General features: G+C 42.5%; 4 protein-coding genes across 4 annotated transcripts; 3 read left to right on the forward strand and 1 right to left on the reverse strand.

Annotated features, from left to right (window-relative positions):
- The first annotated feature begins 585 nt into the window (after positions 1–585).
- On the forward strand, positions 586–3,133 carry LOC115672414 (pentatricopeptide repeat-containing protein At3g26782, mitochondrial). Its single transcript, XM_030594218.2, has 2 exons — positions 586–1,573; positions 1,722–3,133. Exons 1-2 carry the CDS (start codon positions 638–640, stop codon positions 2,763–2,765), a joined length of 1,980 nt encoding a protein of 659 aa, XP_030450078.2. The 5' UTR covers positions 586–637; the 3' UTR covers positions 2,766–3,133.
- A 1,602-nt stretch (positions 3,134–4,735) lies between these two features.
- LOC115672758 (mitochondrial phosphate carrier protein 3, mitochondrial-like) lies at positions 4,736–8,384 on the forward strand. Its single transcript, XM_030594688.2, has 6 exons — positions 4,736–5,124; positions 6,012–6,373; positions 6,474–6,517; positions 7,586–7,800; positions 7,876–8,000; positions 8,092–8,384. The coding sequence occupies exons 1-6, from the start codon at positions 4,846–4,848 to the stop codon at positions 8,147–8,149; spliced, it is 1,083 nt and encodes a 360-aa protein (XP_030450548.2). The 5' UTR covers positions 4,736–4,845; the 3' UTR covers positions 8,150–8,384.
- Positions 8,385–9,340: 956 nt separating this feature from the next.
- Positions 9,341–12,055, forward strand: LOC115672757 (GEM-like protein 5). Its single transcript, XM_030594687.2, has 3 exons — positions 9,341–10,221; positions 11,174–11,448; positions 11,570–12,055. Exons 1-3 carry the CDS (start codon positions 9,531–9,533, stop codon positions 11,798–11,800), a joined length of 1,197 nt encoding a protein of 398 aa, XP_030450547.2. The 5' UTR covers positions 9,341–9,530; the 3' UTR covers positions 11,801–12,055.
- A 652-nt stretch (positions 12,056–12,707) lies between these two features.
- Positions 12,708–15,497, reverse strand: LOC115672841 (uncharacterized). The gene is made up of 5 exons (XM_056313631.1): positions 15,186–15,497; positions 13,821–13,919; positions 13,573–13,681; positions 13,256–13,459; positions 12,708–13,118 (listed from the first exon to the last, which is right to left on the reverse strand). The coding sequence occupies exons 1-4, from the start codon at positions 15,371–15,373 to the stop codon at positions 13,379–13,381; spliced, it is 477 nt and encodes a 158-aa protein (XP_056169606.1). The 5' UTR covers positions 15,374–15,497; the 3' UTR covers positions 12,708–13,118; positions 13,256–13,378.
- Between the last annotated feature and the right edge of the window lie 806 nt (positions 15,498–16,303).

Below are 16,303 nucleotides of genomic sequence, written 5' to 3' on the forward strand. Positions count from 1 at the left end.
GCCAGGAACCAATTTAAAGGTCGGTTTATATATATATTTTTTTCATTTTTAGTTATTTGTAGTATGCCAAATCATGTGCTTATTTATTTGCAAAATAAGCAAAAACAAGCCATACCTCACGGTCCCTCAAAAGCTCCAGCTCAGAAAGGCCTGATTCGCCTGAAGTTGCACAGCTAACCTTGTGCTACCTCGTAGTAGGGGTGAGCGGTTTTCGATCCGGTCCGATCCGATCCAAGAACCGGGAACATGATCGGTTTCCAGTTTTTAGGATCGGGAACCGGTTCGGCTAGTCTTGGGACTGTGTACCGGACTGGACTGATTTCAATGGGACCAATCACTTATTGATAAAGGCAGGAGAGAATTGAGAAAATTAGATTAGGCTTTTTATTTTTTTCAAAAATTTTAAAATGTAAATAAATATATATATGAAAAAATTAGAATAATATATATATTTATCGGTCTGATCCGATCCGATTCCCATTCTAGAATCGGGAACCAGACTAATATTCTCAAGAACCAAACTAAATTGATTGGTCCTGTCCGATTTTAATTTGAGTGGTACACCTTGCTCACCCCTAGGCTTATAGCGCTTCGAAGACAACTAGGAGGAGGCAATCAAGGGCCGTAAGCCTGATGAATGAAGTCGTCACAAACCCCATCGCTCGTTGGGGCACCTTCGTTCATCTTCTTCAGAAACCACTATTCCACCGACGCCAACGTCGCCAGCTTGTTCAGCAAGTACGTGGACAGGACCAATGTCTGGTCTTGGAATTCGGTCATCGCTGAGCTGGCTCGCGGGGGCGACTCGGTCGAGGCTCTTCGAGCCTTCGCGTCAATGCGGAAGGCCTCGCTCAGACCCAACCGCTCCACGTTCCCTTGCGCCATCAAGTCGTGCTCCGCCTTGCTCGACCTCTTCTCCGGAAAACAGGCCCATCAGCAGGCTTTGAAATTTGGGTACGAGCCTGACCTTTTCGTTTCGTCGGCTCTGATTGATATGTACTCGAAATGTGGCGACTTGGGGGGTGCAAGAAAGGTGTTTGATGTAATTCCTCAGAAAAATGTTGTCTCTTGGACGTCGATGATTGCTGGGTATGTTCAAAATGACGAGGGGCGCGAAGCGTTGTCTCTTTTCAAAAAGTTTTTGGTCGAGGAGAGAGAGTGTGGGAGAGATGCGGAGGTTTTTGTCGATTCCGTGGCCATGACTTCTGTGCTGTCAGCTTGTTCTCATGCTTCCAATGAGGTAACTACCAAAGGGGTTCATGGATTTGTTGTCAAAAGAGGGTTTTATGGGGTTTTGGGCGTCGGGAATGCTTTGATGGATGCGTATGCAAAGTGTGGCAAGGTGTCTACATCGAGGAAAGTGTTTGATGAAATGACTGAAAGAGATGACTTCTCCTGGAATTCAATGATTGCGGTGTATGCACAGAATGGACATGCGGTAGAGGCTTTGCAACTTTTCACCAAGATGATAAAGGATGGCGACAGTGATTACAATGCTGTGACACTTTCGGCCGCCTTGTTAGCCTGTGCGTGTTCTGGGGCTCTACGTGCAGGAAAGTGCATACATGATCAGGTAATTGGAATTTGGCTATCTAAATGTAAATTCAACTTTGAAATTTTTTTTTATCCCCAGGTTAGCCTCGAGGAAATATGTTTCCTGAGACAAATGAGTTATTGTCAATCTGAAGTTCGATTTTGTTAAAACCTTGTGCTTTACATAGGTTATGAAGATGGATTTGGAGGACAATGTGATTGTTGGCACCTCTATCATTGACATGTACTGCAAATGTGGGAGAGTTGAAATGGCAAGGAGGGCATTTGATCGCATGAGGGACAAAAATGTGCGGACATGGACCGCCATGATTGCTGGATATGGAATGCATGGCCGTGCCAGAGAAGCTTTAGAAGTTTTCTATGAGATGGTTATAACTGGAGTTAGACCTAACTATGTGACCTTTGTGTCAGTTTTAGCTGCTTGCAGCCATGCTGGTCTAGTTGATGAAGGCTGGCGTTGGTTTAGTTCCATGCTTCATGAGTACGAGATTGAACCTGGGATTGAGCATTATGGTTGCATTGTCGATCTTCTTGGGCGCGCTGGATGTGTCAGTAAAGCCTATGAGCTAATCAAGGGAATGAAGGTGAAACCAGATTTCGTTATTTGGGGTTCTTTGCTTGGAGCTTGTAGAACTCACAATAATGTCGAGCTTGCGGAAATTTCAGCTAGGAAGATATTTGAATTAGACCCAGATAACTGTGGTTACTATGTATTGCTTTGTAATATTTATGCTGATGCTGAAAGATGGGAAGATGTGGAGAGGATGAGAACAATAATGAACAGCCGTGGGCTAGTCAAAACACCTGGATATAGTTTGGTTGAACTAAAAGGTAGGGTACACATGTTTTTAGTTGGAGACAAGGGGCACCCTCAGCATGAGAGGATATACGAGTACTTGGAGAAAATATATGTGAAATTGAAACAAGCTGGTTATTTACCCAATATTACATCAGTTGTCCACGATGTCGAGCATGAAGAGAAAGAAATCATGCTTCAAGTTCACAGTGAAAAATTGGCTGTTGCCTTTGGGATCATGAATTCAACTCCTGGTACAGTGATTCAAGTCATTAAGAATCTCAGAGTTTGTACTGACTGTCATACAGTAATCAAATTGATCTCCAAGGTTTCTAATAGGGAAATTGTGGTAAGAGATGCAAAAAGATTTCACCATTTTAGAAATGGGCTGTGTTCATGTGGGGACTACTGGTGATGGGTGGGAAATTGAGAGACAAATGAAGAATGGGAAACACAAGATGCTGAGCAACTCATTTTTCGATGAGGATGATGAAAGGACATCAGAGAAAATTAGTCTAGGGCCACAATCTTGGGTCATGCATGGTATATAGTATGTGGAATCTCGAAAAAAAGAGAGAGTTCTCGATGCTTGGTAAGGACAGTTACTGCAAGGGCTGCTATTGAATGCCACATTTTTTCCAGAATCAAGATGCCATGACCTGTTTTTGTTTTAGTATTTTGGTATGTGAGTCATAAGCCAAGGTGGCTATTGCTTCTGAAGTGGAAACTGTCTTTATTTAAGAGAAGTGATCTACACATGCACAGTAATACGTGCTTACACAAGCAGTTCAGTGAAATCATATTAACATCCTCAACTCTGTTGTCAAATTCACACAATCGACAAAAGCCTATGGGAGAAAAGTTCAAAATTGGAGATTCAACCCACAGGCTACACTTTCATAGACAGGTGAATAATCAGGATTTGTTGTCGAAAAAATTGCTTACGAATTCAGAGAAATCTGAAACAATCAGGTTTCTCGTCTCAGCTACTGAGAGATATTCGGGAACTGTGAATTCACAAGAGGCTAAACTAATGGAACACCAGTCTCTTGGCCCTGTCAGTTTCTGTGGCTAATTGTCCATGAGCTCTGGTGTGTGTTATCCCTCTGGAGCTCATTCGCCTTCCTCAAGCAATGCCCGGATTTCCAAGTGATGGATATTTATATGGGTGAGCCACCCAAATCTGTGGACCGCCCATGTCGAGCTAGCCCAGCCCTAAGGGCCCATCTCAGGCAATTGCTGTGGCAATCACTCAAGAATCACGTAACTGCTATCAGCGGTCTTAATAGGGAAATAAATTTCACGAGATAAGTAGAACAATAATGAGAAAGGAAAAAAAGAACATAATCACAATCACAGAATGAGGAAGACGTTTTGACGTTTTGTAGAAGACTTTCCTCTCTGCACTCAAACCTTGAAGTGCGATCCAAGGAACTCTCGAACCTGCGATTGGAGGCATCTAATCCGTGGAATCATGGTACATTCTTTATGTGATATGTCTGTACGATCGGTGATACAAATTGATGATTATCGAACACGTTTTCCGCATTGTTAGAATATGTTGTGAATATGTTCATCTAGGAATATGTTCACCCAACACCAAGTCTCAACCTTTAATCTTCAAGTATATGTTGCGACAGACTAAGCTCAGAAACGTTCAAGACTTGATTCGAAGGGATCACTTCAGGAGATTAATCGACTGTTCACCGCAGAAATTACGAAGAACAATCGTCCGTGGAAGCAGTGGCAACACGAGCATTCACGGGCTGAAGCCATAAGCCCCGAGTCACTTCTAGTTGCCATCGGATAGCTCGAGACGCAAGCTCTTCTGCTCACTGCTCACTCCGTCGATGGTTCTTGAGGACATGTATACAGAGTATTTACCTTTTGCATTAATATACTGACTCGGTTGTTTTCAGAGGGGGCTATCGTTTGTATTTTATTTCATCAGAATCGCTCTTGAAAGCTCTCAAATAGAGCATTCCATTCCAAGATTCTATTAAATCATAGAAATTCTGTTGATTAATTATATTCAGTAAAAAAATAAAATTATTAACTTTAATAATTTTTTGTTTTCGCTTTTATGGTTGTTAATGTTGTCTGGTGCATGCGGACATTCCGGGCATTGACAGGACAGCGCCAATGCATCTCCCTTGAAATGAGCACGTTTGGGATGAGCATTTCACTTGCGAACCGGATAAAATCTGAGCCGTCGAATGAATCTGTCGAGACTCGAGAGCCAAGCAATCCGACGGCTTGCTTTCAACGGGAGCGCTCCACGTGGCGTTCGGTGGGGAGTGCCAAAATCGCAATTACTGGGAAAAGGAGGGTCGCCCCTCGCATGTCTAAATTCGTCACGCGACTCGAGGGGACACCGTCCAATTAGGACGCAGTAACAGAAAAACTGAATCGAAGAAACCCTCGATTCGCAGCTCGGCCGTTTCTCTCTCTCTCTCCCTCGCGCGCGCTCTGAGCGATCTCCGTCCACCGCTGCCATGGCGCTCCCGGAGTACTCGCGCCAATCGCTGATCCCTAGCTTCCTCTACGCGCCCTCCTCGTCCGGGGGCCTCGCCGCGGAGAGGATCCCCGCCGCCGGCGCGAGCCCCGTGGAGAAGCGGAGGAGCTTGGTGATACCGTCCCCGAGCGAGCCCGGGAAGAGGATCGAGATGTACTCGCCGGCGTTTTACGCCGCCTGTACCGCCGGAGGCATCCTCAGCTGCGGCCTCACCCACACGGCCGTCACCCCGCTCGACCTCGTCAAGTGCAATATGCAGGTCGCCAGCTCGATGCCTTTTGTTGACCTTGGGTGAATAGATGAGATCTCGGTTCTAGTTAAGATGGTGATGAGTCTCGTTGCTATGTGGAAACAGTTTGCTTGTTTCTTTTTTCTTATTTGTTCTCATTCGTGATGGTGATTGACATAACCGTGGTTTTCTCCTGTTTACCGGTGTCCGTAATCCGATTTTCCGGGAGATTAACGAACAGTGACGCTTGATTAGGTTTTTCATGCTGTATAGAAGCTGCAAGTGTTGAGATGAGTGGAACATCAAAGGGATGCATTAGTTTGGATTTGCGATCAATATATCCTTTTCAAACGAACAATCTGTGTCACGCACATAGCTATAGGGGCGCATTTTGTTTGAGGGTGTGTGATGCTCCACCTTTTTACCGGAAAATGAATCTTGTGAATCCTCTTACTCAGGGACAATTCTTTAGATGTAGAATTAATGAATTGCTGATTGAATTGGTCATTTGTGTTCCTAATTGGAAGGGGCCATGTAGATCTTGTTTTCACGAATTAGTACTGCCTTTTTTCACATGACAACCGTCATAGAGTTTTTGATGGTGCAGATTCTTTTCAACATGAGGTGTGTTTTTTGATGAGCTTGCACTATTAGTGTAGAATATCTTTTTCTATTCCATCGTGGGTTTCTTTCTCCCTTAATGCTGGGCATCTTCATTCCTGTTTAAGTGAGTGCGTACTATGTTGGACTTGTAGGCAAGTCGAGAATATCCACTATGTTGTTTATTTTTTATGGGCAAAACGAATTTGGGAAACTCCTGACTGTATTCCATGTGCTATTTTCAACTGTTAGCTGCAAAGTTCTTCCTTATTAAAAAATATGATTTTAAACTGAGGTTATTTTCATTGGAATTTCAGATTGACCCTTCGAAGTACAAGAGCATCACATCTGGTTTCGGAGTGTTACTGAAGGAGCAGGGAGTGAGAGGCTTTTTCAGGGGTTGGGTGCCAACTCTACTTGGTTATAGTGCTCAAGGTGCCTGCAAGTTTGGATTCTATGAATTTTTCAAGAAATACTACTCTGATATTGCTGGACCAGAGTACGCATCAAAATACAAGACCTTGATCTACCTCGCTGGGTCTGCATCTGCTGAGGTGATTGCAGATGTCGCTCTCTGCCCATTTGAGGCCGTAAAGGTCCGGGTGCAAACTCAGCCTGGTTTTGCAAGGGGTTTATCAGATGGACTTCCCAAGTTTGTTAAATCTGAAGGTGCTCTTGGGTATGTTTAGAACTATTTTGCTAAGTAGTTGATTAAAGAGATTTAATAGTATCCAATGCAAACCCTCAGTTGGTAACTTGTCCCTTTCTGCTTGGAATAGGTTGTACAAGGGCATTGTTCCTCTTTGGGGTCGTCAGATTCCATGTAAGTTTTCTCAACATTTCTACTTCTTCCAATCTTATTGAAATAGTTCTTACACACGGTTTTTAAGCTAATCCGTCACATCCGCTTGCTCATTTGTATGATGGTTTGGTCCATGTTGCTCTGTTATATATGGTTATGCTGCATAGATTGATCTGATAAAGCTTCATTAATATTAGAGTCTGCACAGCTAGTCCTGTGAAGCTGGAAAAAAGGGCTTGTTTTGTTATGTTTATCGCATGTTTTCAAGAAGTAGGTTGGTTTTACTAGAAGTTATATTTTTTTACAATGGACAAGATCCCTGCCTTTCTTGTTTTGTTGGAACGAATTACATTGACTCTGAGCGCTTCATCTATGCCTGTACTTGGCCATGCTAACTAATTGATAGTTTAAAGATGACTTGTAGGCACTTGGACTCGCCTCGAGCTTCACTGCTGCTTGTTTAATCCCTGAAAGGATGGTTAAACATTTTTGTAGTTTGTCCTTGTGTCGTGTTAGTTACTTCATACTTGAGTCTCATACATTTTGCAATCCCTCGTTTCTTTTACCGGTAAAAGGTTGGTTCATTTTAGCTTTGTTTAATTTTTGTACAGAATTACGTTCAATTGATCTAGAGCTTAATTGTATTGCAAATATCATCTGTGAGTGGAATATCTTGAATGAGATGGGTTGCAGCCTCACTCTGGGTTTTGACCGTGAATTAGTCCTACTTTCCCAGTGAGACTTGTGGAGGCATGCGTGTGCTCCTTAATTCATTTTGGTGTCAAGTCTTAGTTGTCACTTGTCAGTTATCCGCACATGCATCATTATCATGATGACAGAGAAGTCGAGTCCTTTGAAACTTTCTAAGTGTGCTTCCCCCACAATTTTCATGTTGTCAAGGCAGTAGAAGAGTTTTTGTGCTTTATATGTATTGGCATAATTCAGAGGCAGTTGAATGATTTGTGTACTCCATATGTGATTATAGAATGCACTTTGATCTGATCCACCAGTGTTTGCTTTATACTTTTTCTCAAGTTAGCTTAGTGTTTGCTAGCTGTTAATGTCGTCTAACAATGCTTTCTACTGCAGATACAATGATGAAATTTGCTTCTTTTGAGACCATTGTGGAGCTGATTTACAAACATGCCATTCCCAGACCTAAAGATCAGTGTAGTAAAAATCTGCAGCTTGGTGTGAGTTTTGCTGGCGGATATGTTGCAGGAGTTTTCTGTGCCATTGTGTCTCATCCTGCTGACAACCTTGTCTCCTTCCTCAACAATGCCAAAGGGGCAACTGTTGGTGATGTGAGTCTTCTTTAATAGTTGATTTTCCCGAGTGCCCCAGCTTATGTGCTGATCCCTTTCCCTTTGGTCAAGCAGGCAGTGAAAAAGCTAGGATTATGGGGTCTCTTCACTCGTGGACTTCCTCTTCGTATTGTCATGATTGGAACTCTTACTGGGGCCCAGTGGGGGATCTATGACGCCTTTAAAGTTTTCGTGGGACTGTAAGTTCTTACACCTGCACCTCTGCATACTCCATGTTCTTTGGATCACGTTTTCTTACGTTTGCTGAGGGGTCATTTTGTTTTGTCTCAGGCCAACCACTGGTGGTGTTGCTCCTGCTGCTGCCCCTGCTGTGCTTGCAAAGGCTTAGACTGTGGAAAGATCAAGATCGGCATTTATCATTTTTCGACACCTCTTTGAAAGGAATAATGATAGGATTACTGAAGCTGCTTCAGCTCTTGGGCAATATGGGTGATTATTTGACAACTAGAACTTGTGTCTTTCCATTGTTAAGGCATGTTGGTTTCGTTGACATGTCTGCGATATCGTATATTGATCCATGAATATTCTTTATATGCGAGTCAGATGAGAAAATTTGGACCCAATCAATATTATAGCCTAGGACTCAATAATGGGCAGGTGTGGGTGGATTGGATATTCACTTGTCTGCCAATTTTGGTTACGAATGGTATTTGCAATTTATGGATGAGGTATGGCAATCAAAATCATGCCTGTTCTTTCTGGTCGATGCTAGTTTATTGTTTTTCTAGTTCAGTTTTTTTGAGATTGCTTCTGTGTGTATTATGTTTGCTATACGTACTTTAAAACTTTGCTCTCTCTCTCTCTCTCTCTCTCTCTCTCTCTCTCTCTCACCTTCGCCCAATGAGAAAATGGGTCGGATTCTATGAGATGAAACCTATGGGACTTAAAGGAACGATGGAAGTGAATAAAAAAGGAAATTAAAAGAAAGACAGGGAAAATAATAAAAAAATAAGTAAATAAAATGAAGCAGAAGAACCCAGATTAAAGCCGGAGCGCTTAAATGCAGATGAATTTGGAGGACATCTCTTTGCTTCACGATCACTCGCGACTCGCGACCTTGACGAAGATGTCAACCGATGTTTGGTAGGACTTGGAATGTTGTACGGATGTACTGATTACCTTTAGCTGTAACATAGAAAAAGAGCTTACGACGTTGCTAGTTATATTTTACCAGTAAGGTAATGGGTAAAGAATTTGACCTTAATATTGCCCATAAGAAAAGATCTTTAAATATATTGCTTTCTTTTAAATAAATACCGTCTTTTGTTTTTCCACAAGTTTCAAGAGAATAGTCGGCATTCAGCTATTGCTAGTCTTAGCAAAAACGGAGGACGAGTCCTTCGCAGGTGCAACTAGACAGAAATCAAACGTACGAAGGTATCGACATTCAAGTTTAACGCGGTTAAGCAACGGCGTGGGTCTTTCTTAGAAGGCGAGTCATGACTCATCATGGTCAACATTCATCTGCTCCACCAAAGTCTTCTTCTCCCATTATTATAAAGACCATGCGTTCATCATCACCTCTTCTAGAAACGCTGAAAACCATTCTTATCTGCGCCCGCACATACATATTATTTTCGGTTTTTCACCACTTGATCTGAGCTATATAACCGTGTCTCCAGTCTCCACCTAAAACACCAATCCCACAAACCATCCCTCCGACTTCAGATCTTCACTTGTCCTCGGTATCATCTTCCGAACCGAAGAGCATGAGCAACAACACCGGCAACCAAGATTCACGACCCCAGTACCCTCCCAATCCCCTGTCTGAAAGAGAGACAAACCCCTTTTCTCAAGAACCACCATCCAAAGAGATGGACACCAATCCATTTCACCAAGAACCACCACCCAAGGAGATGGAAACCAACCCATTTCACCAAGAACCACCCTCGCTGAGAGAGGCACCTCCTCTCTTTCCATCCATGCCTGCTTCCGCACCAACAGATGAAAGAAACCCTTTTCACCAAGAGCCAAGAGAACCACAATCTCACCTCCCTTCTGCGTACCCTCCTCCCCCAGCAGAAGAAACAGCAGTCCCGATTCGCCGAGAACCATCGTCGAAAAGCATCCAAGAGAATGAATCTCCTCCTCCTCCTCCGCAATATGTTGCATCATGTTCTTCTTCATCTCAACCGCCCTGTGAGGGAGAGAGTGCAGAGAAATGGGGGACTCATGTGATGGGGACACCGGCTGTTCCCACGATTCACCCTGATAACAAGAAGGCTGCCTTCTGGGGAGCCACCGAGGCTCAAGCTCAGTCCCATCATCATCCTTATCTCCAGTACAGTCCGATTGAAAGATCATCGGGCTCAAGTAGTAGTCCTATGGAGAACATCCTGCATATGTTCAACTCATGGAGTCATAAGGCCGAGAAAGTAGCCACCAACGTTTGGCAAAACCGTAAGCACTTTAAACATAAGCTCTTTGCCTCAATTATTATCTCTTTGCTCTATTTAGAAGTATCATAGCCCTCGGCGTGAAAGTTCTTTGGTTGATCTTTGGATGAGCTAGAGGAAGCAAAGTCAAACAAGATGAATAGGTCGCGGAGACATGATGCCAGCATTTCGAACGCAAATTTCCATGTTTCAATAAAAAAAACAAATCCCATATATTTTTTTTGCGGGAAAAGTGTCATAAAAGTCCTAAACCTTTTACATTGATGCCAATTTAGTCCTAAACATTTTTTTTGTGCCAATTCAGTCCTAAACTTTTTAGATTTGTGCCGATTTAGTCCTAAACCTTTTTTTGGTGCCAATTCAGTCTTAAACCTTTTTTTGGTGCCAATTCAGTCTTAAATCTTTTGTATTGGTGCCAATTCAGTCCTAAACCTTTTGCATTGGTGCCAATTGAGTCATAAACCTTTTTTTGGTGCTAATTGAGTCCTAAACCTTTTGCATTTGTGCCAATTCAGTCTTAAACTTTTTGCATTTGTGCCAATTTAGTCCTAAACCTTTTTGAGCTAAATTAATCGGAAGGACTGAATTGGCACAAATACAAAAGGTTTAAGACTGAATTGGCACAAATATAAAAGGTTTAGGTGCCAATTGAGTCCCAAAAAAAGGTTTAGGACTCAATTGGCACCAATGCAAAAGGTTTAGGACTGAATTTGCATCAAAAAAAGGTTTATGACTAAATTGGCACAAATACAAAAGGTTTATGACTTTTTTGACACTAAATTGGCACAAATCCAATGAGTATGCACATTCAATTGAAAAGTTGAAAACAGCTCAATCAAAATGTAAAACATATTTCAGTGAAATTGTCTGGTTTCATTCAGCTCTCGGAATGTTTCCTTTGTCGATGCAATGAACTATGCCTACCCATATGATGCTAAAGATTTTGATTTGATCAGTGAAAACTGGCTCATCTGTGTCCGGAGCTGCATGGGCGAAGGTCAACTTAAGAGCCAAGGCCATCACCGGAGGGGGGTTCGAGACTCTTTACAAGCAGACTTTCGCAACCTATCAAAATGAGACGCTCAGGAAGAATTTTGCATGTTACTTGTCCACGACAACCGGACCAGTTGCCGGGACTCTCTATCTCTCTAACATTCACGCTGCGTTCTGCAGCGACCGCCCCTTATCCTTCACCGCGCCGTCTGGTCAGGTCACTTGGAGCTACTACAAGGTAATGGCACAGGCCACAACACGCTAGATACTAATGTTGACCATATAGACTGATTCCACTGGACCGATATGCTGAAACGTTCACCATAACCATGAGCTTACGAATCATTCTGACTTGCCAGGTGATGGTGCCCCTAGGCCAAATTGGCGCCGTAAACCCCGTGGTGATGAGAGAGGGTCAATCAGAGAAGTACATTCAGATCGTTACATTCGACGGGCACGATTTCTGGTTCATGGGCTTTGTCAATTACGAGAAGGCAACTCGCCATCTGACACAGAGCATCTCCGCATTCGTAGCACCCGGTGTTGCTGTACCACAACTGCCTCCACCTCCGCCACCAGCTGCTGCATAAGATTCTCTCCCGGATTATTTCCCTTATACGACCTTGTATTTTTCTCGGCGCGTTGTTTGTCATATTCCAGAGTGCCATCTTTTTTTCCCCAGTTTTCTTTTTCTGGTCTAACTGTTTGTCGGAGTTTAATTCATTGGATTTTAGCCGTACAAATTACATATGCGGTGGCACCACGGTCATGCATGCTTTTTCCGAATTCCTGATGCAGGATGGAATTTACAGAGAAATTTCTGAGCTTCGTGATGTTTTTCAAAACTCAAACGAGCAAACAGTCATACATTCAATCCATCCTTTTGCTCCGAGATATCAAATCTGCTTATGGAGACTAGTCCATACGTCCTCGATGATCCTAAAAGTAATACAAGAGACTCAATAATAAATGTTCACAGATAGAGAGATAAAGGACGATGTCCTAAACATCGCCATTATTATATTATAACCTGCCACTCAGATATCGCGAGACGATGTCTCGGCACGGATTACACTCAAAAACACAAGTATCCGTGCAATTTTCCGTATTGTGATTTACTCTGTCTACGACGCCAACATCCAAAGAAATAATCTAACCTAAAACTTCTACTTCTAGGCAGAGAAATTTCAAAACCTGCACAGACTCAAGGGAAGCACCGTTCCCAGTGGGTAATGGTTAAGAGTAAAAGGTAATTTGAAAACAGTTTCTACACTTTCAATGCCCACCATTGCAAATTTAAGCATCTAATTACCCTTCAAACTTAGTGGAAAGTTGGAAGCTTCGACACTGTAATAAAGACTAGGCTTCCAAACTTCTAGTAATATTATCCCGCAACAAACGATCACCACGTGAACAATTACAACGGCTCTTAGCTACAAATTTCAGAGGGGGGTAATCACGTGGCGTGGCATTTATTCATGAAGATGGCACAACCTATGGTGTAATGACAAAATCAAATGTCCATTCCAACTTATGCAGAAATGAGATACAGCAGCACATAAACGCTCAATCCAAAATTGATAAGCCATTAGTACCGTAAAGGTGTAAACTAAACAAAACACAAAATTAGCAGTGATTCGTGCCATGCCTTACGAAAGATAAATTGGTTCATCTATCACCGGCTAAAACTATCTCAATAGTAGAACTCTTCTTTCTAAAAAGGTAAACACAGACAACGTTCCTGTGAGCTGAAGATCTGGCCTTGCCTCACGAACAAAACTTTCAGCTTCACCGCCTCTTCTTGCTACCCTTGGCTCCACTGGATTTTGATGGGGTACTGATCAAGTACACAAACAGAACCATAATACTGATCACAGAAATCAGAGATCCGTATTTGGCCAGCAGTCTCTGCAATAAGGGAACAAGACCAAACAGAGTTCAATAAAAGGTAATGTTGATCTCTCAACACTATCCTAATCAAGTTTAATGCATAAAAAAAAGATATTCTCAACAAAAAGATCAAAAGCAAGGTACGCAGGTCTTACCTTAGCCTGCAAAGTTCAGTTGGTCAATAAGATAAATCCATGCAAAAGAAAAGGGGCAAAGTTAGAAAGAAGAAATTTTCCACAAATCAATAATAACCATCTTTAGAACATAGTAGTCGGTCTTTAACTTACCCACTCAAATTTCTTCTCAGGAGGTCTCTCTGCAAGGATATCGAGAGGCAGTATAGGAGTAGAGTAGGCCAACTAAAACAAGCAAGGATTTTCTATTAGATGGAGGAAAAGAACACATCTGGGCACAGAGAGAGAGAGAGAGAGAGAGAGAGAGAGGCAGCATCGGCACTATCATGGTTTCCGACCTGTAGAGGAGCCTTTGTTGGGATACGGAACTTAATGACTGCTGGTGCCCCGAAAAACATCCCTTTCTCTTTAGCCTCCAACTCAAAAGAATGAGATAGAAGACCACCACTGCACTCATTAAACGCCAATTTATTAAGTTGCATAGGAGACAAGTACACCAAATCGATATTTGTGGTGTACCAAATGGGTATTGACTATGTAAGGAGAAAGTCGGCAGAATAGAAAAACAGCTAAAGGCAGAACTCACGCATCCAGTCTATCCCATGACTGAGAAGTGTTGCCATTGACAACATCAAACAGTTCTTGAGACCAGCTATCATCAGAAAGACTTACATCATATGCGATCCTGTGCAGACAAAAATCAGAATGAATCTCCATGGATAAAGAAGATTGTTAGTCAACTGAATGTACAGACAACGCCCAGTGAGAATAAACACAAAGATCAAACATATTCCACAAGAAAAACAGAGCAATTTATCTTTCATCTGATCAATAGATCTCCTGCAATGCCCTCTCAGCCAACTTAAAATTTAGAAACATGTACTGATACGATGACCAACTTCATTTAGTAGTGTGACTGACTTTTATCGGTGTTTAGGAAGTTAATATGCCAAGAGAGGTCATAAATTTACTTACAACAATCTGGTATCTTCCATTTTAGATTTTGGAAGAGTGATCTTCCCAGACTTTCCTGTTTGACTGGGAAGCCATGTAGACAATGGACATAGCATGCACATGTAAGGTATATACTATACTGAACTTTATATCTCAAATTTTTCTTTCCTAACAGTTCCAAATGCTCCTCACTCCAACAGCCACCCATGCAACTAATTAGCAATACAATGAACGGCATTTTCAAATGGCTTCATTTCAATGACGCGTCCAACACAATTCTGTTGACTTTGTGAAGACAAAAGTTCCATTTACCTAAACTTTCGACACATGAAAGCAATAGAAATTAAACTAAAAGAGAAATCTTTCAATAATCTGAACAAGAAAAGGATCTTCAACAATATTATAGGACATGCTTCCGCATCATGCTTCAGCTTTAAGGTGCAAACATCAGATGGGTTTAGATTGATCAATGCACAATTTGATAGACTGTGTAAGTATTCTTCCTGGAATTTCTAAAGCCTATACCCCTACAACAGTGAGCCTAATCACCGACACACGTTTTGGCTAATCTCAACTTCGAAAGTGCAAATCCAATTGACCAATCGCTCAAGTGTAAAGCAACAAGAAGGCACTACAGTCCTAATCAACCACGAGAGTTCAATTAATAGAGCAATATCAAAATTCGCAACTACCGGTTCGCCAATTGCATGTCCTATTACTGTCTAGAATTCCAATGAAAGTTTCATATGTAGTTAAATAACACATGCAAAAGATCAGGCCCCTAGCTCATCTAGCTTCAAGCACCGAAAGAGAACAAAAAACAGCTAAACCGAAACAATTCATGCCAGAGAAGATAAGGTATTTCAAATCAAACGGAAAACAGAAATACAAGATCTACCACCATCCCGAAAGCACCAGCCGGAAAAAAAAAAGGCATCAAATCTAGATCAATCGAGCAAATCGCCAACGGATTCAATTCGAAGGAGACGGAACTCACGAGGATCCCTGATTGTAGACGTCGATGGAGACGAGGACGCGCTCGGCGCCGGACTTGAGCCGCTTGAGGGCGGCCTTCTTGTGAGCGACGATGAAGGGGACGTCGGAGGCGGCGAGGCACGGCGACGCCAGCAGGAAGAGGAGGGCCAGGACGGCGAGGACCGCCGAGCGCGGGATCGGATTCGCCATCTCCGTCGTGCGGTGCCGGGGGGCGGAAGGGCCGCTAGGTCTGGAGATGTTTTTGGAGCTGAATTGGTCAACGGCGAGCCAGTGAAATGGAGACGACGAGGCGATCTGGTTCTCTCTCTCTGTCTCTCTGCCCCTCTTTTTAAAGATGAAATGGGCTTTACCGCATTTGGGCCCAGAGCCCAACTTTCATGGCCCGTACCGGGTCGGGTCATTCTATTCTATGGTTAGGTGTTGACTAATGGAATTAGGAAACAATTTTATAAATAATAATATCAAAGAAAAGGCTAGGAAACAATTTTCAAAGGAGGGTTTGGTAATGATGTGGGGGAGAAGGAAAAGGAAAGTTGCGACTAAGATGAAAAGAAATCATTATAAATGCCTCTCTAAAGATATATAAATCGGATGAAAAAGATGATTATGTTTTACCATTCAAGACATACCGAGGCGATCTTCCGGGCCAATCACTCTGCAACAAGACGATAATGTGTCACAATAATTTTAAAGACATTGTTTTCATTATTAAAAATTTCGATGATGTCTTTCTTGATTGTCTTTCTTGAATACCACGTGACACGAGATTGCACGAGACAGACAATTGGTTTTTTATTCCACGTTCGTTCGTACTTAAAGTGGTGAGAAATTATTTAATTTTCGTCAAAGTGCTGTACCTTTGCAAGCGGTTCTTTTCATTGCTAAAACTGATCATGTGAGACCTCTCTTTCTTTCACGTACTTTGCTGCTTGTGCGTCCATTTAGTCCTAGCAATGTACCCATTTATGGAGGGCTTGCAAGAGAATATAGGAAGATCATATTCCAAAGACCACGTATATAATCTTTTGGAGGTCCTGCTCCGATCGAGTCAGCGTGCCTCATCCAAAACACCTCTCTCTCTCTCTCTCTCTCTCTCTCTCTCTCTCTCTCTCTCTCTCT

Source organism: Syzygium oleosum, unplaced genomic scaffold (assembly GCF_021117445.2).
Source record: "Syzygium oleosum isolate NSW1041296 unplaced genomic scaffold, Sole_v2.1 Sole_v2.08, whole genome shotgun sequence".
NCBI lineage: Eukaryota > Viridiplantae > Streptophyta > Magnoliopsida > Myrtales > Myrtaceae > Syzygium > Syzygium oleosum.

Excerpts from the sequence above, each read along its gene's own strand:
- LOC115672414 (XM_030594218.2), top strand. The coding sequence starts at position 638 with ATGAAGTCGTCACAAACCCCATCGCTCGTTGGGGCACCTTCGTTCATC. Across the intron at positions 1,574-1,721 it reads GAAAGTGCATACATGATCAG|GTTATGAAGATGGATTTGGA; the intron begins GTAATTGGAATT and ends TGCTTTACATAG.
- LOC115672758 (XM_030594688.2), top strand. The coding sequence starts at position 4,846 with ATGGCGCTCCCGGAGTACTCGCGCCAATCGCTGATCCCTAGCTTCCTC. Across the intron at positions 6,374-6,473 it reads AAATCTGAAGGTGCTCTTGG|GTTGTACAAGGGCATTGTTC; the intron begins GTATGTTTAGAA and ends TGCTTGGAATAG. Across the intron at positions 8,001-8,091 it reads TTTAAAGTTTTCGTGGGACT|GCCAACCACTGGTGGTGTTG; the intron begins GTAAGTTCTTAC and ends GTTTTGTCTCAG.
- LOC115672757 (XM_030594687.2), top strand. The coding sequence starts at position 9,531 with ATGAGCAACAACACCGGCAACCAAGATTCACGACCCCAGTACCCTCCC. Across the intron at positions 10,222-11,173 it reads CACCAACGTTTGGCAAAACC|TGAAAACTGGCTCATCTGTG; the intron begins GTAAGCACTTTA and ends TGATTTGATCAG. Across the intron at positions 11,449-11,569 it reads TCACTTGGAGCTACTACAAG|GTGATGGTGCCCCTAGGCCA; the intron begins GTAATGGCACAG and ends CTGACTTGCCAG.
- LOC115672841 (XM_056313631.1), bottom strand. The coding sequence starts at position 15,373 with ATGGCGAATCCGATCCCGCGCTCGGCGGTCCTCGCCGTCCTGGCCCTC. Across the intron at positions 13,920-15,185 it reads GTCTACAATCAGGGATCCTC|GATCGCATATGATGTAAGTC; the intron begins GTGAGTTCCGTC and ends TTGTCTGCACAG. Across the intron at positions 13,682-13,820 it reads TCATGGGATAGACTGGATGC|TGGTGGTCTTCTATCTCATT; the intron begins GTGAGTTCTGCC and ends TAATGAGTGCAG.